At 46.6% G+C, this 15,459-nt stretch overlaps 1 protein-coding gene and 1 long non-coding RNA gene across 9 annotated transcripts; one reads left to right on the plus strand and one right to left on the minus strand.

Moving 5' to 3' along the window:
• Window positions 1-3,706: 3,706 nt before the first annotated feature.
• Window positions 3,707-7,165, plus strand: LOC109731693 (protein ETHYLENE-INSENSITIVE 3-like 1a). 7 transcript variants are annotated; one of them, XM_073505991.1, is made up of 5 exons: window positions 3,767-3,894; window positions 4,023-4,091; window positions 4,192-4,316; window positions 4,481-6,416; window positions 6,834-7,165. In XM_073505991.1, exon 4 carries the CDS (start codon window positions 4,571-4,573, stop codon window positions 6,413-6,415), a length of 1,845 nt encoding a protein of 614 aa, XP_073362092.1. In that variant the 5' UTR covers window positions 3,767-3,894; window positions 4,023-4,091; window positions 4,192-4,316; window positions 4,481-4,570; the 3' UTR covers window position 6,416; window positions 6,834-7,165. The 7 variants fall into 7 exon arrangements, with proteins under 7 accessions (XP_020146456.1, XP_020146451.1, XP_020146452.1 ...); XM_073505989.1 differs by having other exon boundaries at window positions 3,770-3,894; window positions 4,023-4,316; window positions 4,481-6,420; XM_073505990.1 differs by lacking the exon at window positions 4,192-4,316 and having other exon boundaries at window positions 3,775-3,894; window positions 4,481-6,420.
• A 2,492-nt stretch (window positions 7,166-9,657) lies between these two features.
• On the minus strand, window positions 9,658-15,248 carry LOC120969901 (uncharacterized). Of its 2 annotated transcripts, none has more exons than XR_005764384.3 (3): window positions 14,929-15,246; window positions 12,491-12,744; window positions 9,658-10,206 (listed from the first exon to the last, which is right to left on the minus strand). It is a non-coding gene; the product is annotated as an uncharacterized lncRNA (long non-coding RNA). The 2 variants fall into 2 exon arrangements; XR_012190373.1 differs by lacking the exon at window positions 9,658-10,206 and adding an exon at window positions 10,213-11,767 and having other exon boundaries at window positions 14,929-15,248.
• Between the last annotated feature and the right edge of the window lie 211 nt (window positions 15,249-15,459).

A 15,459-nucleotide genomic window follows, 5' to 3' on the forward strand; every position in this document is an offset into this window, starting at 1 on the left:
CAGAGAGGGTTGTTGCGTCGTCCGGGGCGTTTGGTGCTGGTTAAGTCGGTAATCTCTGCTAAGCCTATCCACCATTTCATGGTCACGGAAGCTCCTGCTTGGGTGTTTGAAGAGTTAGATCAATGGATGTGCTCCTTCTTTTGGGCCGGCAAAGAGAAAGTTAACGGAGGTCAGTGTTTGGTGGCTTGGAACTCGGTTTGCAAGGTTTGGGTGTGCGCAACTTGCAACTACAAGGCTTGGCGTTGAGAGTGGGGTGGGAGTGGCTGAGAAGGACGGACCCTGAGAGGCCGTGGCAAGGGCTACCCATGGTTGTGGACAAAGAGGCTCGAGCGGTCTTTGATAGTCTGGTACACATTGAGGTTGGAGTGGGCAACAGAGTTCTGTTCTGGAGAGATAGATGGATACACGGCTTTGCGGTTAAAGACTTGCTCCGTACATATATGCCTTGGTGGACATAAGAACGATCAACCGTCGCACGGTTGAGGAAGGCTTGCAAAATACTAGATGGCTGCTTGACATTTCCGGTGAAGTTAACTTTGGTGGCCACTTGCAACTTCTTCATCTAAACCTTGCGATCAGCACGGTGAACCGGGACCCTACTGCTGAAGATTCTTTCTCTTGGCCGGCTGATCCTTCTGGTTGTTACACTGCCAAATCCACGTATCACAGGCTCTGTTTGGGTGCTGAGAGGGTCCCGTACGCCTCATGCATATGGAAAAGCTGGGCCCTCCTCAAGTGCAAAATCTTTGTATGGTTGGCAGTTCAACACCGGATATGGACGTCTGATCGAAGAGCGAGGCATGGCCTTCAGGACGCTCCTTCTGCCTGCTACACGTGCCTTCAAGAAGAGGATAACGCGGAGCACATTTTTGCTCAATGCGTTTACGCGAGAGAAGTGTGGCACTACATTTTCGAGGCGCTTAGCCTTCAAGGCAGCATCCCGGAGCCGGAGGACCGTTTGCTGGGTGGTGGTTAGCTAGGAGAGCCCAGTACAGAAAGGGTGCCAAGCGTGGGTTCGACACGGTGATCATTGCGACCACTTGGGCCTTATGGAAGCAGCGTAACGCTAGAGTGTTCCACAGGACTAATCAGCAGATGACGACGCCAAATTTGGCCCTTGCCATCATTGCGGAGCTCAAAGAATGGAGATTGGCGGGTTTGGGAGGAGGAGGCTATGGCACTTTTGTGAGAGTGTTGGCATAGGATAATTGTAGGGTGTGCTAGGGCTAGGGTGCGTGTTCCCGATGGAAGCTCGCCTCCATCCACATTCTCTTGTATATTGTGATCTGTTTCTCCTCTTCTATAAAAGTAAGGTACGCCTTTGGCGTACTCTTAAAAAAAACTCTCGGAAGAATTATGGGCCGAAATCTTCCCGGATCGGATAGAAGTGGGCGGTTTCCCTCGAGGCCTCACTTGAGGAATTTATCACCAAAAAAAAATTAAACTTGGCACAAGAGGATAAATACCTCTAAAAAAAGGGATAAATGGGTGGTGCCACTTGCTAGCTGACGAGGAGATACATCGAACCTGGACGCGTCGCTGCTTGCCGAGTTAAGGGGCGGCCATATTCAGTGAACCTTGGTAATGTACACTACTACTGTAATACAGGGATATAAAACCGGTTAAATAAAATATATGGTTTGTTACAATATACTTCCTCCGTTCACGAATACTATTCAAAGTTTTTTTAATCAGACGATATAGACACATTTTAGTGTGTTTGTTCACTCATTTTATTTCGTATGTTGTCTATATTAAAATATTCAAAATATCTTATATTTGTGAATGGAGGGAGTATGTAATTTGGGGCAGCACAACCACGACACCATTATATTAGCTATGGCTGTGTGCAACGCTTTATGCAGAGTCCGGGGGGTCTTGCTTCTTTTTAAAAGAATAGCTTTAAACATATTACTCAATATCATTCGATTAGCTATACACTCGATATGGCGACGACAATGTCCAGAACGTCGTCAGTTTGCATGTATCACTCTTCCCTGCAATTTTGCTTTTGCATACACTTTTTTCCAACGGGGTTTGGCCATCTCTAGGTGACAGTATGTTTTACCTTATTGCCCAGATTACTTGTCTTGGATTTGTATAGATACGGATTTACCTAACACTAAAACATGTCCAGACATATCTGTATATAGACAAATTTAATACGAGTAATTTAAGACAAAGAGAGTATTATTATGTACCTATAAAACACATATATTCTAAAAGTATATTTGTGTAAACCTAATGTTCCTTGATTCAAAACTACTCTCTCTCCGTTCGGAATTACTTGTCATAAAAATGGATGTATCTACAACTAAAATACATCTAGATATATTCATTTTTTAAACTAGTAATTCCGAACGAAGGGAGTATTTATGTACACAACCAACTGACCAATCTTGTTTTTACCGAACAATCAAAATTCCGGTCCTTGGACGCATAAGGTAGTTGTTCGAAGCCTACAATACACCTGGTGCTGTCAATGGATGTCATCGTATTTTGGCAACATTACTGGCTCCATCGGATGCTCCTCCTTGTGCAACACCGTCCTCTTTTTTCTATTTTTTTCATGAATGGTCTATTTTCTAGTTTATGCAACGAGTTATGACAGTCATAAGCGACAACCACGACATAAAAAAAGAAGACATATCCGAAATGATAGCATGCGTACCATCCGTTCCTAAATATTTGTCTTTCTAGAGATTTTAACAAGTAACTACATACGGAGTAAAATGAGTGAATCTACACTCTAAAATATGTCTATATGCATCCGTATGTGATAGTCAATTTAAAATCTCTAAAAAGACAAATATTTAAAAACGGAGGAAGTAATTTTGCTTTTACCCAAGGTGTGAAGCTTAGAGCCTTTCACAACTTAAGGAGGTAATGAATCTGCAAATGGAGGACTTAAGAAGACTAGACGCTTCTCTCTCTCTCTCTGTGTGAAAGAACTAGACACTTGATAGAATAGTATGTAGGATTGGCAAGATGTGTTTATCCGTATGAAATTCCTCCGATTTGATAGAACAGTGTGTTGCTCCCATGAAATTGTGCTCCTCAAGGCCAGACAACTTGTCAAAAGAAAATACCCCCTCCTTTCATTATTATAAGACATTTGCATACTTCAATATAGAATAAATATAAATTAAAACGAGTGAACAAACACACTAAAACGCGTCTACATACATTCTATTTAGAAAATGTTATACAGAGGGAAAAGGGCTCTCTCTCAAAATCCAGTATGTCTTTTTTTTTTGCGAGACAAAATCCAATATGTCGATTTGTCATCTTGTATGGAGTATATATAAAAACCAAATGTCGCAAAAAAAGAAACAGGTGCGTATACTAAACTCATGGTCAACGGTTCACTTTGCCGGACGATCCTGTATTCAAAACGAGAAATCTGGAGGCTTATCTTCACCATCATCGAGAAAAACAGGCAAGCGAACGAGGCGCATCGTCGCTGACTCAGCGCGGCGGGGGCACCGGGGTCTTCCGTGGAGAGCATATCCGCACCAACCCACACTCGCGCACGTCGGGATGGCGTGCGCATGCGCAAGGCAAGGAGCCAGCGCCACAGGGTCGTCCACAGAGTTAGAAAAAAGACACAGCATCTCATAATCCGGCTGCCGGAAACGCGAGCGACATTTTTTGGTGCATAATAAATACAGCACCATTTATCTCCCGTGACGCCACGCCCTGCGTCACGCTTCGTGCTCCCCTAGCAGTGTCCACCGCGGCCGCTTTCCGCCCTCTGGCCCGTTCTGTCTCTTCCCCGTCCCCCGAATTAAAAGGGAAAATTAACTGCGGCGGCGACAGCAGAAATCCTCCCCCCCCTCCCCCTCCCCCAACCGCCTGATCCCGCCGCCGCGTCGGTGACCTTTTCTCGACGAGGTAGGGACCGGCGCCGCGCTTGTCTTTTTTTCTGAGGGATTTTTGGTGGGATTGGTCTCTGTCGTTCCCGTCCGCCGGCGGTACATAGTTGTTGCGCCTGATTCCGTTCGTTGCTCCCCGTTTTCTAGGGTTTGCCTGGGTTTCAGATTGCCGCGGCTTCCGCAGTCGTCGGATCATCGGCGTCTCTGTATTGATTGGTGGGGTTGGAAGTTCGGAACGGATACCCCTCACATAGATTGATCTTGTTGTTCTCATGTTTCTAATCTTAGGTCTTCTCGATTGGCTTTCATAATGTAGTGATGACTTGCGCACCGGGAGAAGGATGGTCTTGGTTCCTTGCAAATTTTCTCCAGAATTGCTGAAATCTTGTAGTAACATGCTAGGATGTTCTCGTTACAGTGCACATTATTTGTTATGATCAGGTCAGAAGAAAAGCACCGTTAAAAAACATAGAATTGGGATAAGTCCCTCTGTCAGTTCGGTAGATATTGCTCACTCGCACTGTATGGTCACAATTCTAAGTTTGTTCTTTTTCAGTTGACTAGCATTGCATTTTCAGATATTGACCGCATCAGAATTTTTGCAGGTTGCAGATATTACTTCGATTGATGGTGCAAAGAAAATAAGTGCGGCAAGTTGAGTAGGGTGATGTTATTGAGTTTAGTAAGCACTAGAGATGATGGATAATCTAGCTATTGTCGCGAAGGAGCTAGGTGATGTGTCGGATTTTGAGGTTGATGGCATCCCAAACCTCTCTGAGAATGATGTCAGTGACGAGGAGATCGAGGCTGAGGAGCTGGCCCGGCGGATGTGGAAAGATAAGGTCAGGCTCAAGAGGATCAAGGAGAAGCAGCAGAGGCTTGCTTTGGAGCAGGCCGAACTGGAGAAGTCTAAACCAAAGAAGCTGTCTGATCTAGCCCTTCGCAAGAAGATGGCAAGAGCCCAGGATGGGATTTTAAAGTACATGCTCAAGTTGATGGAAGTATGTAATGCACAGGGTTTTGTTTATGGGATCATTCCTGATAAAGGGAAGCCTGTCAGTGGAGCATCAGACAACATTAGAGCTTGGTGGAAGGAGAAGGTTAAGTTTGATAAGAACGGGCCAGCAGCAATTGCAAAATATGAGGTTGAGAACTCTCTGTTGGTTAATGCTAAGAGCAGTGGAACCATGAATCAATATAGCTTGATGGATCTCCAAGATGGTACTCTGGGCTCATTGCTTTCTGCATTGATGCAGCACTGCAGCCCTCAGCAGCGCAAGTACCCACTGGATAAGGGTATTCCACCCCCGTGGTGGCCCTCAGGGAATGAGGAGTGGTGGATTGCTTTAGGCCTTCCAAAGGGTAAAACACCTCCATACAGAAAACCTCACGATCTTAAGAAGGTTTGGAAGGTTGGTGTGCTGATGGGTGTGATCAAACACTTGTCTCCGAATTTTGATAAGATAAGATATCATGTACGGAAGTCAAAGTGCTTGCAGGACAAAATGACTGCAAAAGAGAGCTTGATTTGGCTGGTTGTTTTGCAAAGAGAGGAGTATGTTCACAGTATTGGCAACGGTGTATCAGATACTCATCTTGTTAACCTAGGGGACAAACATGAGAGTTCATACAGCAGCTGTGATGAGTATGATGTCGATTGTATGGAGGAGCCTCCTAAGTCTACAATATCCAAAGACGATGTGGGAGTTCATCAGCCAGCTGTGCACATCAGAGAAGAGAATGGCTCAAGTAGTGGGAACAAAAAACGTCATGATAAACGCTCTACTCAAACACTGCCTAGTACTAAGGAAACTAAAAAACCACCAAAGCGAAGAAGACATACCGGACAGTGTTCTGTTGATGGGTCTGAGGTTGAAGGAACACAAAGAAATGATAATATGCCAGAGGTTTTGAGCAACGCAATTCCGGATATGAATAGCAATCAGATGGAGGTGGTCTGTGTCGCTAACCCGTTGACAAGCTTCAATCATGCCGGTACAAATGGAGGATCTTTACAACATCAAGGAGATGTTCAAGGGAACTTTGTACCCCCTGGTGTTGTGGTTAATAATTACAGCCAGGCTGCAAATATTGCTCCTTCAAGCATTTATATGGTCGACCAGCCATTAGCTTCTGAAAGTAATGATTACACAAACTCCTGGCCTGGAAATACTTTTCAACCAGATGTTGGTCTTGGATCTATTGGCTTTAGTTCTTCTTCACATGATTACCAGTCTTCTGCTGCAAAACACTCAGTACCACTACCTACGGATAACCATGTCCCTGCCATGGGAACAGGAGCTTTGAACAGTTCTTACAGTCATCATATGGCAGGTAGTGGGAATTCAACTTCTGTTGCTGGTGACACGCAACAAATCATGAGTGATGCTTTTTATATTGACCCCGATGATAAGTTTATAGGCAGTTCTTTTGATGGACTGCCTTTAGATTTCATCGGTATTAATAGTCCAATCCCTGACCTCGATGAACTCGATGAACTGCTGGATGACAATGACTTGATGCAATATCTGGGAACGTAATGTAGGTAATCCCTGATCTTTCCTAGCTCATTCTTTTCTCAGTTCTTTGGATACTTGGACGTACCTTTTCTTAATACAGTTACAATATATATGTAATAGTGCTTGCTTCATCTCTCTCTGTGGGCAATTATATCTAGTTAAAATCCCTATAGTCATACATGCGAGAGGTGAGGTTGGTTAAAGGCAATTATATCTTGTTAAAATCCATATATCGATAGGTGTGAGAGGTGAGGTTGGTTTAAGTTCAAATTAGAAAATCTCTATGAAGATGGCCAGCAAAGAAAGATTGTGATTTCTCAGCTGAATTCGCAAGTAAATGAGCTTAGTTGCAAGAATTACTCCTGCTGTTATTTCCCAGTGTCTTACAAGTCCATGCATGCCTTGTTCTCAGTTCTGATTTCAGCTCTCTTTGTAACAGGTGCTTATTCTGTTGATTGCAGCCCTTGTAGTTGATCGCTGAGAAAAAGGGGTGTTTGCGGCCTGCAAAGAGGAGTTCCATGACATGCTGATGTGGTGCTAATCCTGCTACAGTAGAGAGTGTGATGTATTGTGTCTCTTTTTTGTAATTTGTAGAGTGCCCCTTTGACATGTGCTGGACATGTCATTAGCCTGTAAAAACTTGGTAGAATCTTGCGCAGCTAGCTGGAGAAACTTCGCGTCTGATGAAGAGAACTGAATTTCTGTTTTTTCTTTGTGGCTAAGAGAATCATGATGCATGCCTGGTTGTCATGCCCTCTTGGATGCCGTCCTGAATGTTGCTTTTTTTTGTCCTGAATGTTGCTGCTGGCGGACACCTGCATGGCTGTACCTGTACTTCTTGCTTGCCGCAGAATTTCCTGTTCTTTTTCTGCAGGATGAGGGGGGAAACGGAGTACGAGCTTTAGCTGAAGGAATGCGGTTGGGCTCTTGCCCGGCTGTGTCGCGGCATCGTGACTTTCAGTTCTGGTTGGGCCTTGTCTCTCAATGTCCTACCCCCTACTGTGGCAACACTACGATCGACGGCATTAGGTCTTTCATAATTCTGGGTCGTGATTAATGACCATGACCAATATTTTAGGCTCTTTTTTTTTTCCTGCAAAAGTTCAAATTTCTTCTTACCGTCAGGTCGACCAGATGGGAGGTCCACAAAACACTCAACTGCTGCCCTTGCTCCCGTCCCTCATATAGCGTGCATCACTCTCTCGTTGATTTGGCAGGACTGAGGGATACCCCGCCGCCGCAGTCCAGTGGCTTCCTCCAGCGGCGGCGAGGAGTTGTCTTGGCGAGGTGTTTTTCTGCTGGCGGCGTAGTTGCCACCCAGAGTCGCTTGGGGTGACCCAGGAAATTCGAGCCTAATTGGTTTGATGCCAACAGTTGGCATACCAAATTTTGGCAACTACCAAATGTTGGCTAGAGATTAGTTGCATACCAATATTTGTTGCCAATCTCACAAAAGGTTGCTAAATGTTGGCAAATTTTGATTTTGCCAAATGTTAGTTGCCAAATATTGACAATGCCAAATGTTAGTAGCAAACCAATCAGCCTCTTCGTTCTCCTCCAACAAGAAGCTATTTGTTCTGAAAGTGATATGTAGAGGGCAGGCCCTGAATGATATGTAGCAACAAGGCTGGGCACATCATTAAGCTCAATCCCCGCAACAAAAACTTCAGCGATGAGTATGCCCTTACAGGTGGCATTGGCCCATTTCACTCATCTGGAGCACCTTCATCTTAGGTGGAATGATTTTGATGGAGCAAGTACCCGAGGTCATAGGATCGTTAAAGAACCCGAGGCATCTTTGGCAGGAAAATCCCCCTCACCCCGGAAACTTACTGAAGCTGAATTACCTTAATAATGCCTTGCCAAATGACATATTTAGTTCCAGTAGCTCTGTTGATGATTTCCTTGGGCTTTCATCATTGGCGCACACGGAAAAATAACAAATGAAAATGGCAAAATTGGCAATATTTGCTAATGCTCTAATGGAATGTGATAATTGCAGGCATCAGACTCGCAAAGATCTAACAGATGCCATTGTCCAATGTTTGGAACCACAGTAAGCCATGAAAATCACAAAAAAGGACAACAGAAATTGTAGCCTATCATTTTTTTTAGAACGGAGGCTCCAGAAGAGCCCGGCTTTGAATTAACAAAGCCATCAACCGGCCAGGATTACAGACTCGAAACCAACACAAGAAAGCGAAAAAACGACAAGATACAGAGGCGCTGGACAGCAGCACACAAGCCTCACACACACCCAGCTAAATGATCGAACAAGGAGAATGCAGCTCGGGGATGTGTAGGTCCTCATTCGCATACAAATCACCAGGGAGAAGGAGAATGTCAGCACAGGAGCAGCATTTCGGACGGCGAGGAAGGGCACGCCGTCGCCAAATCGCCAGCGGCCCCGGATTGCCATGTCCTCCTAGCTCCACTGTCAAAGAAGACCCCTGTCTCCTCGCCTGGCTCGAAGGCGCCGACCCGTTGACAGTGTAGCAGTTCACCCTAGAACCTGGGAGGAAAGACACCGGCAGGCTGCATCTGGAAAGGAACCTAGCTCACCCGACTAGCCACCGAATGATCTCAAGGAGCAGAGCACCTCCCAACACCCACGGACTGGACACGTATGAGACAGAGCTGCCGGAACGGAACGGACGGAGGAGCAGTAGCTTAGTGTCCCTGTAGGCGATGAGCCACTGAAGAACTCGCCGCCGACAAAGAAGACCAGCTACTGCCGCCGCTGCACACCCACCACATCGCCGAGAAGCCCACTGCCCACTGCCCACCTAGCTCCCAAAAACGGCGCCTTCAGGAAGGACGCGACGCCGAGGGCGCCGCCGCCGCCCAACAGAGTTGAGGATTTCACCCGGGAGCCTAGAGGGACGGGGGGCGTCGGATCTGACCTGAACGGCGCCTCCAGGGAGGGGAACGGCGCCACGAGCGTCGCCGCCGCCAAGACCGACGAGGCCGGCCTGGAATTTCTCCCGGTCTTCGAATCCCCGCCTCCACCACCCCAACGACGCAGGATCCGGCGGCCCGCAAAGAAGCCGGACAGATCTGGCCGGGGCGGAGCACTCGAAACAGGGGGGGCAGGGGCGACCAGATCTGGCGCCACCGCGAGCCACAGCAGCCGAGAACATTGTAGCCTATCATCAAAGAACTTCAAGCCACACACGAGAACAAAGAGAGACACCTTACATGGCCCTTCGATAAGGGTCCTCTACTCAGCACAAGGAAATACATCGATAGAACACACAAGGAAATAAAGGACATGGAACACACAGTCTGAATTTCATAAAAAAATCAGCCCGAGCATTCAGCACACACTTGATCACGTTAATTTTCCATAGCCGGAGAAGGATGACAATGATTACAAACATGGGCATTCAGAGTTTCATGTGATGGGAGGACGATCATCGTTAAGGTTCAACAGGGTATGATGGCACTGTTTATAATACAAAATAAGAGCATGATAGTCTGTTTGAACTACATTGTAACAATTCATCACAAGAAAGAAAAGTATCATGACAAGATACCATGCCACTTTTGCCACCCCCCTTGCTACACTCAGCAAATAGATAGTTCTTCGTCATCAATATCATCAGGATCAGGGTAGCAGTGGTGGTATATGCCATCATCCTCCACACCATGCACCCAATCTACGTTTTCACAACGTATGATGAGCTTATTGTTGGTATAAGATGTGCCTGATTCATAAAACTTCTCAAATTCATTGTGCCCGAAGAAACTCTCCACGGCTGGATGATCAATTCGGTTTCCTTCAAACTCGCAGTAAATGCAACGGACTTGTTCTGCCGTACATACAAAAAAGCACATATTGTTTCATATGAGAACATACTTCATTAAGCTGGATCACAACTAATTTGTACTCCCTCCGTTCCTAAATATTTGTCTTTTTAGAGATTTCAAATGGACTACCACATACGGATGTATATAGACATATTTTAGAGTGTAGATTCACTCATTTTGCTCCGTATGTAGTCACTTGTTGAAATCTCTAGAATGACAAATATTTAGGACCGGAGGGGGTAGTACTTATCAAAGATCAATGGGGTCTAAGCAACCAAGTGCTATGTTACTAAAACAGCAGAAGGGAAAGCACAATAAATTGAACTTGCATCATGTATAACTATTTTATCTTATTCCACAAAATGTAATACTAGCAAGGTTCTAGTAGTGTTATAACTAACAACATTCCAATTTACAGAAACCAATTTCTATTATAAACTACAATTCAGTTCTTTGCGCATGACAATTTTGTGACTCCCAGTAGAAATAACATGGCCCAACCCATCATAATTGCTCACCAAGCATTAGTACTCTTATTACTACTTCCATTAGTAGGAGCTACCAAAAAGAACATTTTTCGGTCTGCAGTGAAGACTTTATATTGTTTGAAGGCCCGCTAAACCGCTAAATCATGGCATTTGACACTATGTAAATAAACATCTTAAAGAAAAGAATACAAGGCCATCATGGTCGGTCGCTATTTAAAACAGAGATCTGGTGTTTTCTCGAAGTGCAACAGCAAAAGATATAGCAAAGTGAGCAGTGTCCACAAAATGTTTCAAATCAAGATATTCCATTATCCTACTAATGTGAACAGATCTCCAGTAAACGCTACAGTAAACAATGTATAGATTTAATGCAAATTCTTTATAAGATACACAGATTAGGTGAAACAATTGCAACTGCATGTACAGTGATGACATTGCAGTGAGCTATGGATCAAAACCATGGATACCTTTATTTAAGCGTAAAGAAAGCATTGACTAGAGCACACAGGTACTGTTAGGATGGTATTTAGATGATTATAGGCGATCAAAAACAGTCCGAGCATTCAGCGTACACTCGATCACGTTAATTTCCATAGCTTGTGACCAAAGAAGGACGACAAATTATGACAAACAGGGGCATTTAGAGTTTCATGTGATTAGAGGACGCCGACCACCATCTTTAAGGTTCAACAGTGTATGATGACCTTATTTAAGTATAAAAAATAAGAGGATGATAGTCTATTTGAACTACATTGTAACAATCATCACAAGAAAGAAAAGTATCATGACAAGATGCCATGCCACTTTTGCCACCCCCCTTTCTACACTCAACAAATAGATAGTTCTTCATCATCAATATCATCAGGATCAGGGTAGCAGAGGTGGTATATGGCATCCTCCTCCACACCATGCACCCAATCTACATCAATTTCATGATCTTCAATGAGCTTATCATTGGTATAAGATGTGCCCGATTCATAAAACTTCTCAAAGTCATTGCGCCCGAAGAAACTCTCCACGGCTGGATGAACAATTCTGTTTCCTTCATACTCACAGTAAATGCAACGGACTTGTTCTACCGTACATACAAAAAAGCACATGAGAACATACTCCATTAAGCTGAATCACAGCTAATTTGGAATTATCAAAGATCACTGGGATCTAAGCAACTAAGTGCTATGTTACTAAAAAAAAGCAGAAGGGAAAGAACAATAAACTGAACTTGCATCATAACAAAAGGGGCAACAACATGCAAATTTAGGTAAACAATGGCTACTGCATGTACAGTGATGACATTGCATTGAGCTTAGACCTGGCCATGGGCAGCCCGGTCCGGTCGGCCCGACTTGACCCGGCCCGACCTTGTCCACGGGCCGGGCTCAGGCCTAGATTTCAAGCCCGATGGCCGGGCTGGGCCGGCCCCGTCGTATTCGCGCGTTAACGAAGAGGCCCGAGGCCCGACAGGCTTTTAGTGTGATGGGCCGGGCTCGGGCCTGGTTTTTATTGCAGCAGGCTTTGGTAGGCCCAGCCCGAAGCCCGGCCCGGCCCGACATATGGCCAAGTATAATTGAGCTATGGATCTAATTAAACATGAAAAGTACCCACCATGTAGCAGCTGAACTCTTTATTTAAGCATAAAGAAAGCATTAAGCAGAGCACACATGTACTGTTAGGATGGTATTTATATGAATTATAGGCGACAAAACAATGCAGATTACGAAATTGAAAAAGAAGAAAGCTCAATCCACTTGACAGAAAATATCGAAACGGTAATTGCAAGGTCAAGGCTAGAGCATACTAGCTTCTGGTTTCTGCGGAATCACGGGGACACACCAACATGTCAGCACCATGTTTTCCACATTCAGCAAAGAAGAGCGTTGGAGGATCATATGGGCGGGCTTTGCACATTGCCAGAAAATTGATATGGGTGTGATAATATTTTCCAAAAGTCCATGGGTTGTAGTCTCGAACATCCTCACCCTCGCTGGGCACCGGACCAGATACGAACTCATTAACACCACAGATGATATGAAGTTCAAACAGGTGACCCTCCTTCAACCACAAAAGATGAACATCGTTAGATTGGATACAAGACATAGCACAGGCACAGAGATTACTTGAAATGAAACTGTTAAGTAAGTAGAAGTGAGCAAGCAAGAGACTAACCGCAGCTATATTGTTAAAATTCTCCAATGCATTTGTCGCCATGCTGGTGACTCGGTTATGCTGACCCCAGAACCTACTGCTGCATATACCTACGTGATAGTAGAATCCCTTGTTGACCTTCGTAGGGGCTAGATCCCGTTGCTGGCGAGCAGAGGAGGGATACCTATCTAATATCTTGCAAAGTAAACTAAGATCCTGAGAGGATAGTGGGACACCATCCCGCATGTGCAACACTTTTGAGATAGACTCGCTCACACCATCCACTGACACCTCTGAGTCAAACTCGGCGGGTTTATTCACCCCACTCAGTGATGCAAGGAACTCTTTGTGTGCAAGAGGGTAGCAGTGACGTGCCGCGGTGGCCGCGGCCGTATACGCTTCAGGAACACCAGCAGACGGGACGCTTTCTTCAACCGCAGAGCGCTGAATATGAGAAGGGTCAGGAATGTTGAGAACTTGACCACAGCCAGAAAAGCTTAGACGTGTTTCTCCGGTAGCACTGGGCGTAGTAGAAAGTCTGGGATCAGCAGCTTGCAAGTCGGCCCCGGCCACCAGCAGGCGTTGCATGGCTAGGTCGGGAGTGAGGCCTCGGTATCGAGTGCACAGGAAGGACACGAGGCCATAGAGTGACTGCGCCGCAACCCGCCACATCAACTTGGTGCTGATCATGGTTAACGGAAATTGTTTGCTTGGCGGGAAGTTTTGCTCGCACCAGATGGTGTTGACAATGATATTGGAGACAGGGTCCAGCGGACCATAGCAGTAGCCACCCCAGATCATGCTCTAGTGATACTGATTGCGCAGCTCGGCCGTGGGCAGCCTGCCCATCGCTTCCAGGTAGAATCCATGGATCATCGCAAGGAGCATTCGCTTCATGGGCGCCCGGGCAGGGGGCAGCTCTTTGGGTCTTGCACAAAATTTGGCATTTGCTTCTATAAGCCGCCTCCTCGCAAGTTCCCAGGTTTTTTTCAGCTGGAGGACAGGGTCGGACGCCCCATTGGCCTTCAAGACCTTCTGTGCGCGAAGTTGTCGTCATGCTGCCTCCTCGGTGATGGCGCGGAGCTGAACGCTTCCACGGCAGGCGAAAGCAGCTTCCACCCTCTCACGAGCCCCTGCGGGTCTGGGTGCTTGGCGGCAACCGCCGCACATCTGAGGGCGGCCTCCACCGCTGCCTCGGTGGTCTTGGAGCTGAAGTCGAACTCCCGCATCCCACGCCTGCCGATGATGAAGAGCGAGGCCACAAAGGGGTCCGCCTCCGCGGCGTCAAGGTACAGCCGGGCCTCCGCGTCGGGGAGGTATGGGAAGAGGCAGGTCAGGAAGGCGACGAGGCCGTCGAGCTTGTTAAAGTCTAAATCCTGCTCTCCTCCTCTTCGCCGTCGTCGTTCTACCGCCGGCGGGCAGCAGCACACACTTGTTTTGTTGGCGTGGCAGCACAACATGCTTGGGAGATGGCGCTGTTGATAAGGATGTTGGTGGCGGGATCCACAAGGCCGAAGCAAAACCCCTTGTCCAGTAGTAAACCCTCGTCGAGCTGCAGCCGGCCGTAGATCTTGTCGACCTTGGCAAGAAGTGCTCGGATCTCATCTTTGATATTGTATATGTGAAATTGGTTCTTGACGTCCCTTGGACCAAAAGTGCGGATGCCATTGCCGTTGCTGCTGCTACTGCTCCGGCCGTCGCTGTCGCAGGAGGCGGCCTGGGGTAGGGCAGGGACGGGTTTGCTGGTCATTGAGGCAGGATTTGGGGATCTGGTGGGCGCTTCTTGCGGCGGACGAGGGTTTTATAACTTTTATAAGACTCCGGCTATCTCTGGACAACGAACGAACGCAAGGGGAGGCACGTCTCCGATTTCATATGAAAATCGGATCAACAAGCCAGCCTGCTTCGTCTTCCTCCTAAAAAGAGAATACCGCCTCGTGCTAGATGCTTGTGATGAATCAATGCGACAGAAAACGCGATTATCAGCGAACACATGAAGCGCCCCAACGAACAGCCGCACGCCCGCACTACACATCACAAAAACCACCGCATCGCTTGGGGAGAGGGGGAGAAGGAAGGGGGGGTTACAACTTGATGGCCGCGGCGTCGTCGTTGGTGGCCTGCACGGCGGCCGGGCTGCTCCGAGCGGTGGCGCAGCCTCCCCACCTTCACCCGGCGGTGGCGCCAGCCGATCGATCAGGGCGCCGCCGGCCGCACGCACGCACGGACGGACGGACACGGGGCGATGGGAAGTCTGGGGCCCCGGGCCTGCACATCGATCAGCACGACACGGCTCAGCCGCCCACAGAAGAAACGGGCTGAATGCTCAAGAAGAAACGGGCCGTTAAGAACCAGATGGTGCGGGCCGAGAAGATGGGCCTGCAAAACAATGCAGACCGAGCAAAATAGGAGTAGAAATTAATTAATCCCCCTAAAAGAAGTACTCCCTCCGTCCCATAATATAGGATGTTTTTTAACACTAATATAGTGCCAAAAAACATCTTACATTATGGGACGGAGGAAGTAGAAATTAATGATTATTATTTTTAAGACTAAATAACCATTTAAGAATTAGATCAATAAATGCACTTATACCACTATGTTCATCATATTGACAAACTA

This window comes from Aegilops tauschii, chromosome 7 (assembly GCF_002575655.3).
Source record: "Aegilops tauschii subsp. strangulata cultivar AL8/78 chromosome 7, Aet v6.0, whole genome shotgun sequence".
NCBI lineage: Eukaryota > Viridiplantae > Streptophyta > Magnoliopsida > Poales > Poaceae > Aegilops > Aegilops tauschii.